This window comes from Lepidochelys kempii, chromosome 11, assembly GCF_965140265.1.
Source record: "Lepidochelys kempii isolate rLepKem1 chromosome 11, rLepKem1.hap2, whole genome shotgun sequence".
In the NCBI taxonomy this organism is placed as follows: domain Eukaryota; kingdom Metazoa; phylum Chordata; order Testudines; family Cheloniidae; genus Lepidochelys; species Lepidochelys kempii.
In genome coordinates this window covers 64,024,517-64,038,255 of record NC_133266.1, presented here as the reverse complement: position 1 = coordinate 64,038,255, position 13,739 = coordinate 64,024,517, and the positions used below count along the sequence as shown (strand labels likewise).

Below are 13,739 nucleotides of genomic sequence, written 5' to 3'. Positions count from 1 at the left end.
CCAAGACTCATTTCCTCCTTGCAGGGGTGGCTTTCAGACACTGTAGCCCTAATGGAACATGGGACCTTGTGCAGGGTTTGAACCGAACGTGGGCCAATTACTCTGACTGCCTTCGCTACTTACAGCCAGAAATCAGCCCGGGGAAGGTATGGGGGTGTTTTCCCAATGCAATCATAGAGCATGAGAGTTTGGATGGGAGGAACAAATCCTGAAATTGTACGCACTTTTCATTCCTTGATGGTTCTATACAGAAACAAATGGAAATATGAATGACATGCACATTGTTGTCCTAACTTAATAATGGTGCATCAGTCCCATTGAGCGTTTGTTATTTACACAATGGTTTTTAAGTCATAAAATGAGGAAGAGTCTTATTTAAAACAACATAGACGTGAAGGAACTGCAGACATTGAAGCTATGAACTGAAGGCACTTTCCCCTCTCAAGTGTGCCTCGCTGTGTTTAATGTGGTTGTGAGGGCTAAATTCATCCATAGCAGAAGAGCTGCAATTTCCATTGTCATCAGTCGGCATGGTATCTGCTTTAGGCAGGGGTGGACTAACTCCAGATTCTTGGATCCAAAATTCATGTCCCAGGGCTGGGGCTGAAGAAACCTGGGCTCATTTTGGTACTCTGCCACTGAATCAGCCTGTGATTTAGGGTCAAGTCAGTGAACCTGCCTGTTCATCAGTTTTCCCATCTGTATAATGAGGATAATGTTATTTGTTTATCTTGAGATTAGGGTGCTTCAATAGAAAGTGCTGTATAACTGATCAGTATTTTTTTTAAAAAAAAGCCCCAGACTCTCAAACATTTTTATGTATACTTTTCCCCCCTATAAGTAGCTTTGGTGAGGTGTAAGTCCTTATGTCTGTGGGATTTGGGCCATTGTTAAAGTATTTAGGCACCTGATGATGCAGATAAATGCGTAATAGATTTTCAAAAGCTGCCAGGCCCATAATTTCCATTGAAGTCAATGTCTGTCTTTGCAGCTGTGTGCTCGGATGGATCCCACTGCAGGATCCGGTCTAAATAGGCTATGTCTTTCTTCCTTTTAATATTGAGCTGTGTGATGTATTCATGTTAGACTCTCAGCAAGCTGTCACACAGCAGCCCTCTTCAGGGCAATGGGCAAACATATTCTAAAACGCCATCAGCAGCTGAGCTGAGAGGGAGGAGGAGGAATCAGAGCCTTGGCTCCACCCTCTCCAATGTAGAAGTCAATGGATCTGAGCAGATACCAGGGCAAGAGAAGTGTGCCCACTTATTCCCTCCCTCCCACCAAAGCTAGTGGCGGGAACTGACAACAGACAAAATGCCAATATTGCCTGCTCTTGTGCCTTTGAATGGTGGTTAGTGTGTTTCTTCAAATCTGCAGCTCCAGGAATCATGTTACATGATCTCATCTTTCTTTATAAAAAATAAATGTTTGTTTCCATGGTTCTGGAATAAAGTTTTAAAAGTGACCCCCTAAGGAGTAGAACACCAGAAGGCAAATATATGAACCCAAGTTCTTCCTTTTAGTACTCTTGTGATTTATTTTTTTCCAGTGTAGACTGATGAATCTTGAATTCTTTGGGATGGCAGTACAACAGGTTCATCCCTGGTGTAAGTCCACTGATGTCAGAAACTGGTAAACTGGATTATTGGAGATGAAGATGAAGAAAATAAAGTGGAAATGGTCTTGTTTTCTTTTCCAGAGGGAATTCTTTGAACGTCTCTACATTATGTACACTGTTGGATATTCTATGTCCTTCAGTTCCCTGGCAGTGGCTGTTTTCATCATCGGCTACTTCAGGTGAGCAATTCATAGTCCCAGCTGCTCTGTCCCCTTTTTGCACCATCATCTCTACAAGAGGTAATCTTATGTTCCTTATTCACACAGGACTGTCCAATCTCTTGATGCTTTTTTATATTCCTGTCTGCAGTGCTGAGAGTAAATATTGTGCATTGCATGGAGTAATTTTCAATGCCTACCCATTGTGTAAAGCTTTGATCAGATGAAGAACACGTTAAAACATTTCAAGGGAAAATAATTTCCCATGGCCATGTAAAAATTGCAAGCAGCAAGAGACATTGTATCAGTCTCCAGAACAGTTAAAGATGACAGCACAGTGAGGCACAGAATGATCAGAGTGGTTTATCCTATAGTCTGTTTTTGAGGCTTAATGGTTTATTTCACAACTGAAACAATAGGATTGCTGGCATGTGGAATTATCCGCTTGAGTTATTGCTAGGAATATTACTATGGTCAGTTGCCAACACTTTAGGAGTTGAATGCTCACTCTAATGCTGTCTTTTGAAATAACCAAAGAAGAAACAAACTCTAAAGACTGCATGCCAGGTTTTCCATGACTATTATTCATATTAAGGTCTCCAGCAGCGTGTTAGGCATTTCATGGAAGACATGGAAAAACAGTGAGATCCTCGCTTCTGCTCTGGCCCCTTTATGCTGTGTAAAAAGGCTGCAAAGGAGCTCTGAAAGCCCTGTTTTTGGCTCTGGAAGATTTCTTCTGCTACAGGCACTGCAGAAGACAGCCATAGAGTGGAGAACCTCCTCACGAATCTTGGTGTAGGGCGCATGCTAGGTGTGGGAGAGGAATGCCAGGGAATGCAAGTAGCATTGCAGCCATTAAGAGCAGTGCTGTGACCCATAGGTCGGCCTAGGGAGGCTGCTGTAATGTAGACAGTCCCTTGACACCGCACCCTCCTGGGCTGCAAGTTCTGGGCCATGCCTCCTAGGGATGCATGGTCACAGTCCCAATGCAAACCTGACCTGTGACAGACAAAAACGATGGGGGCAAACAGTAGGAAGGGAAAGGAGCGAGGAGGATGAGGGTTACCGCAGTAAGACTATGCAGTTTTTTCATTGTCAGCATATGCACTTGTTGGTGTTTCTGGCAATTTTGTCTGAGTTTTTATTATGGCTTTAAAAATAGATAATAATGATTGCCTGCCTTACTGAGTCATCAGCATGAAACCCAGTGCATTCTGGGAAAGGACCTTAGGGAGTTTGAGTGATTGCTAACTAGTTAATATTATGCATTAGGGCAGGCATCTCCAGGTGGGGCAGTTACACACATTCTTCCAACTTCTTTTCCATAGCATGTGAACAAGGTTTAATCTTGGAAGAAATGTTTATATAGTTTTAGTTGCAAGGGTGTGGGTAGAAGAAGCTATTGCAAGCAGCAAGAAGTTTGATGTCTGCTAGAATCAGATTCAGAAAAATACTTATGTGCTTCAGGCCATTTCCGTTCAGGAGAGCTCTTAGGAACATTCATGTGCTTAAGGCCTACTTAAGTCAATAAGAACGCAGTCACTCTGTAAAGGAAATGGTAGATAACCAACTGAGTGTGAGCTCCGAGTGTGAGTTGGTAGATGCTGAGTAAATGTGATCCACGTAAGCAGGGAAATATCAGGTCAGAATGGGGAGGTGGTATTATCTTTGTATATAGCATTAATGAGACTATTACTGTCTGGTTCAGGTGTCCATACTTCAAAAAGGATGCTGAAAAATCAGAAAGGGTTCAGAAAAGAACTACAGGGTCTGGAGAATGTGCCTTATAGTGAGAGAGTAAAGAGACTCCATCTGTTTTGTTTATTAAAGAGCGGGTTAAAAGGTGACTTGATCATGGTCTACAAGGGGGAAATAATTCTGATGGTAGACAGTTCTTTGATCTATCAGACAAAGGCTTAACAGGACCCACGGACTGGAAACTGAAGCTAGACAGCTTCAGACTAGAAACACAATGTGTATTTTTACATTAAGGTCAATTAACCGCTGAAACAACTTACCTAGGGACATTGTGGATTTTTCCATCACTGGTAGTCTTCTGGCCTTAAAATATGTGAATCTATGCAGTCAATGGTGTCATACTGTCTGGAGTGGCTCACAGCTCTGAGTGCCAACCTCAAGGCAGACTGTCAGAAAACAGGGTAGACACCCCAAACTGGTAGTGGGTTCTATAATTAGATTTCACCAAGCCAGTAACAAATGTGAACTCCTAGATTACTATACCAGTCCTACCATGGAGTCACAGACAGTCCCCTTAGGGTCTGTCTACGCTACCTGCCAGATCGGCGGGCAGTGATCAATCCAGCGGGGGTCGATTTATCGCATCTAGTCTAGACATGATAAATTGACCCCCGAGCACTCTCCCGTCGACTCCTGTACTCCACCACCGCGAGAGGCGCAGGCGAGTCAACAGGGGAGCAGCAGCAGTCGACTCACCATAGTGAAGACACCTCGTTGAGTAGGTCTAAGTATGTTGACTTCAGCTACATTATTCACGTAGCTGAAGTTGCGTAACTTAGATAGATTCCCCACACCCCCCACCCCCCACCCCAGTGCAGACCAGGGCTTAGACTCTCCAATCTATCTTGCCACCCAGACAAACTGGGCTTTGTGATAATGGTCACTTAAACCGAAAATCACATCACATCTGGTTGCTCCCAGTCTCAAGAGACCAATCAGTTACCCTAGATCAATTTTACTCTAGATCTTACACCAAAGACAACACTGGTAGCCAATTCTATAGTAAACTAACTAAATGCTTATTAGCTAAGAAAAGGAAATGAGAGTTATTGAGAGGTTAAAGCAGATAAAATATATGCACAAATGAATCACAGTTTGTAATTCTAAATAGTGGCAGTGATGTCATAAACTGCCAGTTTCCCAAAAGTCTTCTCAGGGTACCCAGATTGTCTTTGGGGACCTCGGCTTTGTATCTGGTACACTTCCCTGTAAGAGTCCAAACAGTCCAGAGATGAAGGATCTTTCTCTGAATCCATACTTATAGCTTCTTCTCACAGAAAACAAGCTGACAATGTCACTACCCAGGTGGGTTTTTCCTTTGATGACTGAGAGTGAGGAAGGTATTTAGAGTCTTTGACCTCCGGTCATCATACATAATGACCACTTGCTTTGAAATTAGCACTTTTCTGTTCAAGTTCCTCATTTGCATTCCACAAAGCCTCCTTTGCGTTTTAGGGCTTGTTTGGTGGGTTATTTAGTTACGGGAGTACACAAAATGGAAATGTTTGCTACTGCATTATAGCAGTATACAGATAAGTGAAAACAAAGCAAGTAACATCCCACTAGTTTTCATGACGTTTAAACACCAAATACACTCTTATACATTTAATAATCACTTTGATCCACACAAATACACAATGAATAGGCCTGGGGCTCTGGCATGAGCTGGCACCTGGTCTGCCAGCGTCACAAACGGGACTTAAGCACATGCTTGATGTTAAGCATTTGCTGGAGGGCTGTCCTGAATAGAGATGCTTTCCTGAGTTGGAGCCTATGTAATTTAAGGATGCTGTACTGCAAACTCTTATTACCAAGCATAGTGCATAATACCATGAACTTCCCCCTTCAGTAGCATTATTCACTGTACAATGCACAATGTTTGAGTAAGTGGTTGTACGATTCAGCCCAATTAGTTTCTATTGCTGTCAGGGTGGCATCTGGCAAGCTTTATATTCAGTTTACTAACAACAAGCTGCAGACTGTCAACAGTTGAGACTTATAAATATTTGCTCATGTGAGGTGTTGCATTTTAAGCCTTATCTTACGATAGGAAAGTTCAGCAAAAATATTGTCGGTAACTGTCATCACTAAGTAATCATGCCCTTTTATTTTGTATTTTTGACCTTCCTAAGAAAAATATAAGAGTCCTTAAAGTATGAAATAGTGACTAAGGCCTGGTCTACACTAGTGGGGGGGTCGACCTGAGATACGCAACTTCAGCTACGAGAATAGTGTAGCTAAAGTGTCCTCGTGTCCTCACGGCGAGGGGTCGACTGCCGCTGCTCCCCCGTCGACTCCGCTTCTGCCTCTCGCTGCGGTGGAGTACAGGAGTCGACGGCAGAGTGATCAGGGATCGATTTATCGCGTCTACACTAGATGTGACAAATCGATCCCCTATAGATCGATCACTACCCGCCAATCCGGCGGGTAGTGTAGACGTACCCTAAGTCGAGGGATGTGGAAGTATTGAACTTGCTGAGCTTGGCCATAGATTATCCCAGAGCCTACTGCAAAATTTTGCCCTTTTGCTGGCTGAATTCAATAACCTCTTCTAAATTATCCTTTTCGTCCCACAGGAGGCTGCACTGCACCAGGAATTGCATCCACATGCATCTCTTTGTCTCTTTCATGCTAAGAGCTGCCAGCATCTTTATCAAGGACAAAGTTGTGCATACGCACAGAGGAGTCAAAGAGCTGGACTCGCTGCTGATGAGTGACCTCCAGAGCACTGTAGTGGCACCTGCAATTGACAAGTCACAATACGTAAGCACTGACCCTCGGGGAAAACAGTCAGCCTGCTAGTTAACTGTTCTCTGAGTTGTTATGCCCCTTTTAGGACAATCTGTATTCCTTCCAGAGTGGTGAGGTATTACTGTGGTGAATCAGTATAAAATATCAGGCTGATCCTGAAGATCAGGCTCTTGAAAATTCAGTATGCAATGGGCCAAAGTCTCATTTTCTTAAAGTAACTTAAGCTCCTGAGGCCCAGATCCTCAAAGGTATTGATGTCAATGGAAGTTGGGGGCCTGCGAGGCTCTGGCTCCTAGGGCCAGATTTTTAAAGGTATTTAGGGGCTGAAAGGTGAAGATAGATGCCTGGTGGGATTTTCAGAAGTGCATAGGCGCGAATGGGAATTAGGTGCCTAGGCATGTCTGAAAATCCCACTAGGCCCCTATCTTCATCTTTAGGTGCCTAAATACCTTTAAGATCCTCACTTAAGTGCTTGACACTTTTAAATATGGGACTTGGATTCCTAAGTCACTCAAGCCAGTGGCTCTCAACCTTTCCAGACTTCTGTACCTCTTTCAGGACTCTGATTTGTTTTGCATGTCCCCAAGTTTTACCTCACTTAAAAACTTACAAAATCAGACCTAAAAATACAGAAGTGTCACAGCACACTTTCTCATTTTTACCATATAATTATAAAACAAATGAATTGGAATATAAATATTGTACTTACATTTCAGTGTATAGTATGTAGAGCAGTATTAAACAAGTCACTGTCTCCATGAAATTTTACATTGTACTGACTTTGCTAATGCTTTTTATGTAGCCTGTTGTAAAACTAGGCAAATATCTAGATGAGTTTATGTACTCCCTGGGAGACCTGCCTACCCCCAGGGGTTTACGTACACCTGGTTGAGAACCTCTGACTTAAGCACCTTTGAAAATTGTTCCCCAGATTTCAATACTTGTCTACTTGTTTCTATTGTGAATCCTTCTCTTTGTTAATGGGGATGAGACTGACTGACTTTTGCTTATTTGTTCAGGTCACCCTGGCTGTCCTCCTTGCAAAATCTGACCCACTTGTCATTTTCTGCTCGAGTCAGACGCAGGACTGCATTAGCAGGTCACAATGAAGCTGCCTTAGCAGAGCAGCGGGGGTGTGGGAAGCTTTTACAGCGCTCGCCCTCTCTCTAGCTGTCTCAAAGAAAAGCTGTTAGCTCTCCACTTTCACAAGCACTAATTCATCCACAAATGGTCCTTACAAAGCAAGGAGAACTGTTGATTTTACACAAAGACTTGACACTGTGCTAAGGATGGCCTTGCTACCTGTTCCTATCTCTTTAAATAAGACATGTTAAAGTTGTCAGAATAAGAGCCATGTGCAAAGGGTTTAGTAGCATAATGTCAAGTTTTGGGGGTAGCCATGTTAGTCTGTATTCACAAAAACAACGAGGAGTCTGGTGGCACATTAAAGACGAACAGATTTATTTGGGCATAAGCTTTCATGGGTAAAAAACCCCACTTCTTCAGATGCATGGAGTGAAAATTACAGATGCAGTTCTTGGATGGTTGCTGTATCCAGGAATGGTAACCCATTATCTTTCTGTTTGGGTTCCTTGACAGGTGGGGTGCAAGATTGCGGTTGTGATGTTTATTTACTTCTTAGCCACCAACTACTACTGGATCCTGGTTGAAGGCCTCTACCTGCACAGCCTAATCTTCGTGGCTTTCTTTTCGGATACCAAATACCTGTGGGGTTTCACCTTGATAGGCTGGGGTAAGGTATATGGGACTCTTCTGTTCCTTGCATCTTTTCATCAGGCTTCTCAGAGGGAAAGGATTCTGCTATTTTACTATCCCCATTGCTCTGTTTTATCACATGAGACACAAAGAAAAAGACAGGAAGGACCTATGTCCAGCAATAATCCAGGGCCACCAGTAGTTACAGGAAGTTGATTGTGTTGAGCACCACTGGTGAACACAGGAGGTAAAGCTCTGCCACTGACTCCTGTACAGCCTGAGGCAAGTGACTTAACTCCTCCATTTCCCGACTCTGAAATGGGGATAATAATACATCCCTACTTCCAGGGGTGTTGTGAGGGCAAAGCAGATCATGTGAAGTGCTTAATTGCAAGCTAAACATGGTATGGTGGGGAGCACCACAGAAAAGCCTCACTATAAATTAAAATAAGAGATAATTGGATATTTGGTCCTCTCCATACTCCAGAGAGAGGTGAATCTCCTGTCCTCCTGTTAGCTTATTTCATATATCAATACACTGGCCATTATTATCCGTTCAAGAAGGATCTATGAATTTGCAGAGATTAAGCCAAATTCCACTGAGTCCCTTCATGTAAATCTGCTCCTGTCAATGGTGTTACTCCCGATTTAAACCAATGTAACTGAGCAGAATTTATCCGTGTCCAGAACCAGGGATTGACCACAAGCCTCAGAAGAGAAATGGCAGGAGGTTACTTACTGCACTGGGTCTCTTCAACAGTCATCCTCAGGTTGAACTTCTTACACTGGTATTGCGTTCTCATAGTCTTGCATTAGACTCATAGACTTTAAAGCCAGAAGGATCCATCATGATTATCTAGTCTGACCTTCTGCACATCGCAAGCCACAAAATCTCACCCACCTACTCTTGTAATAGGCCCATAACCGGTGTCTGTGTTACTGACGTCCTCAATTAATCATTTAAAGACTTCAAGGTACAGAGAATTCATCATTTATTCTAGTTCATTCCATCAAGTGACTCATTCTACATGCTGCAGAGGAAGGTGAAATCCCCCATGCCCCCAGAGTCTCAGTCAATCTGACCTGGAGGAAAATTCCTTCCTTACCCCAAATATGGCGATCAGTTAGCCCTGAGCATGTGGACAAGACCCACCAGCCAGACAACTGGGAAAGAATTCTCTGTAGTTACACAGAGTTCTCCCCAGCTGGTGTCCCATATCTGGCCACTGGAGATATTTTCTAGTAGCAGTCACGGATGGGACAAGTGCCATTGTAGGCAGTCTTATACCATCCCCTCTATAAACAGTCACTGCAGTTAAGATCCGTTGTCTGATTCCTTTTGCTTTCACAGTGAAGTGTGTTCTCTGTTTGGTCTGTAAAGAGATCTGAGGTTAACTTCATTTTGTATTTCAATATTTTTAACTTTTCTGAAATGGGGGAAATGAAGTTAACGCTGGTGAAATTGACAGGTGGTGGGGGCTCTGAAAAGGAAATTCATGAGGGAGAAAAAAGGATATTTACCAGGCTGAAACTCGTGTTCTCCACAGCTGATCCAAGCGTAAACAGTTCCCCCCTTCCTTGTCTTTCTAGTTCTGGATTCAACTCAGAACCGAACAGTGAAGGTCATTCATCTTTGGAACAGCTTATCTAGAGATGATGTGGCTTCTCCAGCACTTGCAGACTCTATCTTTCTATTAGCTGTACTATAGCTCAACCAGACGTTATGGGCTGGATGCAGAAATTACTGGGTGAGGTTCCCTGACCTCTATTATGCAGGAGTTCAGACTAGGTGACCACAGTGGTCCCTTCTGGCCTTAAAAATCTATTAATGGTGTGGCATGATGGTTCACCACTGACATTTCATCCTTGATACTAAGTGGTGATTCTGGCATAAGACACTGTAAATGGAGGCTTCCCTGTAACAAGTGGGGGAGGGATAGCTCAGCGGTTTGAGTATTGGCCTGCTAAACCCAGGGTTGGGAGTTCAATCCTTGAGGGGGGCATTTAGGGATCTGGGGCCAAAAATTGGGGATTGGTCCTGCTTTGAGCAGGGAGTTGGACTAGATGACCTCCTGAGATCCCTTCCAACCCTGATATTCTATGATTCTAAGTGCTGCTAGGGGGATGGTATCTGCAGTGAATAGATAAATAAGCACTGCAATGTGAGACAGGCGCCATAAAGTGTCTTTGATTAAATGTTCGCAGTGCAGTAACACGGATCTAAGGCTACTCTTTTCGTACCAAAGAGAACTGAACAAGAGAGAGACCTTGTTTATGCACAGGACCGTTCTTTACTGTCCTCTCAAAATCTTCAAGAGAAGTAACTGACTCCACGCTCCTCGGCGGGGCAGCAGTAGTGGGTTGTATGGAGGTTGGATTGACCCAGGACCTCGTGCGCTACAAGCCTTGACTACCTGAGCGAAAAGACCCGGCTCTGTTAGCCAAGGCTGTCACAGGCTCATCGATGTGCACGTAGACTGGGGTGTGTCTCAGGACTTGCGGGACAGGGGAATAGAAATGAAATGTTTCTCTGGAGATGCAGGTAATACCTGCTTTGAAGAGGTTTTCAATCCATCTGGCTAACTAGTTAGATGTTTATATGGCCCTGCATCAGCATTGTATCTGAGTGCCTATGCGAGGGCCTGATCCAAACAGGGCTCGTTGCCTGGTTTTTAAAATCAATTTCCCTGGTAAGGGAGAAATGGAAAGGAAGGTTACAGTACAGGGGGGAAGTTTGGGCTTTATTTATTTATTTTTATATATCTAAACATTTCAGGAAACCCAAAACATCATGAGTTTCTCCCATCTCTGGTTAGTCTCTTAAAGTAACACAACTCTTTTCAGGAGCAAGCAGGCTGCTTTTTCTTGTGAATGAAGAACACTCCAGAGGAAAAATATCCTGGGCCAAAGGGAGCTCTGGAGCAGGCCCATTGAAGTCATCGCATGAATTTGACACATCCTGTTGAATGTGTCTGTTCATTCCAGCATTAGCACTTGGGAAAGCAGCGCTCCTCTCTACGTACCCTCCCCATCGCCTGTTGCTGTAAGCAAAAACGTATCGCTTTCCAAATCTCCTTAGCAGCTTTCAGGGTGCAGCCCTGCTTGCCATCATCTGCCAAAGCTTTGAGTTAATCTATTAAGACACACTGATAGGAAATGCTTGATTGGATACGTCCAGGTTCTATCCCTCGCTCTGACATAGGCATGTCTATCTATGTGAGCTTGGCCAAATCGTTTAACCTCCCATGCCAGCTTCACTACATCAAAACACATTAGGTGTAATACTCATTAACTCACAGGGGCTCTGTGTGGTGTTATTGTGTGTAATAGCCTTTGAGATGTCTGGATGAAAGGTACTTTAGAAATGTAGGCTATGATTTTCAAAGGATCCGAAGACAGTTAGACACCCCAGTCCCCCTGGAACGTGCAGGGCTACATTTGGATTGTTTCAAAGGTTAGGGGCCCGATTTTTAAAGGTCTGGAAAGCTATCAGTTTTGGTTTACAGCAGTAGATGATGTGGAGGGTAATTAGAGAACAGAGCTGCTTTCCCAAGTGCTAATGCTGAACGAACAGGGACATGAAGCATGATGTGTCAAATTCATCTTATGACTTCAGTGGGCCTACCGAGAGCTAAATTTGGTGTCTAACTCCTTGAACTACCTTCAGAAATCTAGCCCATAATCCCTAGGCCAGTGGCAGTCCTACCATGGAGAATAAAGATGGGCTGAAGGTGGATTCGATATGGAGATCTCCTAGCACATTTCTCCTTCTCATAACTTTTCATTTTGAAAATGTGGAGTCCCTTGTGATTTTTTTTTTTTTTTAAAAAAAACTACTAGTATTTGGGGATTATTATTTTCAAGCTACTTTTCACTCTTTCTGCTGAGTTCAGTAGCCCTTTCATATAGACTTATAGCCTGCCTCTGTAAAGGGATGGTTGCGGTGACCAAATAGGCCTTTTCAATCACCAACTGCTATGATACCATTATTTACATAAAGGCCGTCAGTTACTTCCTCTTCAGTCACTTCTTGCTTTGCGTGGGCCTTTTATCTGCATATTTACTTTGGATGTGTGGCGGAAAATTAACCACTCGTTGTTTTAGGAATCAGAATTGCCTGAGGCTTTTATTTTATGCAAGCATATATGCCAGGAGAGTCAGCATAGCCCCACGCAGGGTGGCAAGCTGCTCTGTTTTCCATACACTTTAACAGAATTATAGAGGGTTTTCAGTGGCATTCTCGAACAATACACTTCCGCATGGGTACTTTTCCACAGACCCTTCCAATAATGCCTTATAAGGACAAGATCATACATATTGCAGCATTAAGCAATTATTTTTCAGCCACCATTGCCATGGTCTTGCTGATAACTGAACATCTGTATGTTCTGATCATGGTAATGTTCAAATCTCAGTTGGCAGCTCAAGGAAAAGAAAGTACTTGAAGAGAGGAGCACACAACACTTGCTGGTTTCCATGCCAACGCTGTATTCTGCATGCTCATTTACTATTATATTTATTTAATTTTTTTCTAAACTAACATATTTTTGATAAAGTACATCGCAGCTGCTTCCCAGACACCAATTCCAAGAATGGCTTCTAAAATAGTTTGCTTAGGATCTCTATAAATAGTCCACACAAAACATATTGAATTGAGCTGAACAAAACTTGGAATGTCTGTCCTATGGGAAATTCAGGTATTTCAACATGTGTTCTTCGATTTGGAAATGGTGAAACATTTTTGTTTCAGCATTTTTGATCACAGCTAAGTTTTCTATATTTCTGAATGAAAACATTAAAGCTCTGGTTTGTTGAATTGACTTGAAATGATTAAATTGCTTCTTCCAGTGGTGCTGTATTGCCTCATAGGAGATGTGGTTCAGCTACTTGTTGCCCCCATTTTCTAGTGTGGGCTGGGCTCTCTGGCCAGACTACATCTCCCATGATGCACCTGAGCCGTATGACTCCCATAATGCATCACACAGCTTGTTCAGAGGGGAGACCAAATTTAATCATCTAGCCACTTTAGGGCTTGGGATGTAGGGACTAAGCAGTCAAGTGCATGGTCAGGAAAGGGTGGGTAAAGAAAAGGATGAGGGTATGTGCCAAGTACTGCTTTGAGTTAACGACTGTATTCAAGATAGTAGGCTGATCCGAGGGCAGACTTAGGGCCTGATTCTCCTTCTGCTCACACTGTTCTAAGAGGAGTAATGTCTCTGAGGTCAATCTATGTAAAGCTGGTATAAATGAGACCCCTAGCAATTTTTATTCAGCTCTTCATTCCAGGCCACCATTTTTAGTTAATTGATTGGAGCCCATATTCCCTGTCTTTCATGTGTGATCAACTGCCAGGCTGCAGCATAATCAGCCCTATGGGTGTTCACCGTGCGACCACGGAAGGGCCATGTGTGTAGTCGTACTCCTGTGCATTGTAGAGTTCTTTCAAGTTTATGCCCAGCCCAGTGAAGGTTAGGGTAAAATGTCATGCTCCCTGATGCATACCAGCTGTGGTGCTCAAGGGGTTATATACAGCTATGTGAGCGGATGGTGGGAGTACTTGAGATTAATGCAGTTTGTTCGTTCCATGCTTCCCCCTTCCCACTTTCCCTCATGAAACTGGACAGGTGAACCAGCCTATTTAGCATCCCGGCTGTCAGCCCCCCTTCCTTCCTTGACAAGCTGGGCAAGGTGAACTCCACTGCGAAGTGTTTCATGCGGTAAGGCCTGCCCTTGTGATT

At 43.4% G+C, this 13,739-nt stretch overlaps 1 protein-coding gene across 1 annotated transcript in view; it reads left to right on the top strand.

Moving 5' to 3' along the window:
* Positions 1–13,739, top strand: part of PTH2R (parathyroid hormone 2 receptor) — a 96,599-nt gene that overhangs the window by 44,233 nt on the left and 38,627 nt on the right. Inside the window, exons 4-7 of the mRNA XM_073304765.1 lie at positions 25–146; positions 1,700–1,797; positions 6,111–6,297; positions 7,885–8,038. Coding sequence (XP_073160866.1) covers positions 25–146; positions 1,700–1,797; positions 6,111–6,297; positions 7,885–8,038 — 561 coding nt within the window. The remainder of the gene's footprint in view (positions 1–24; positions 147–1,699; positions 1,798–6,110; positions 6,298–7,884; positions 8,039–13,739) is intronic.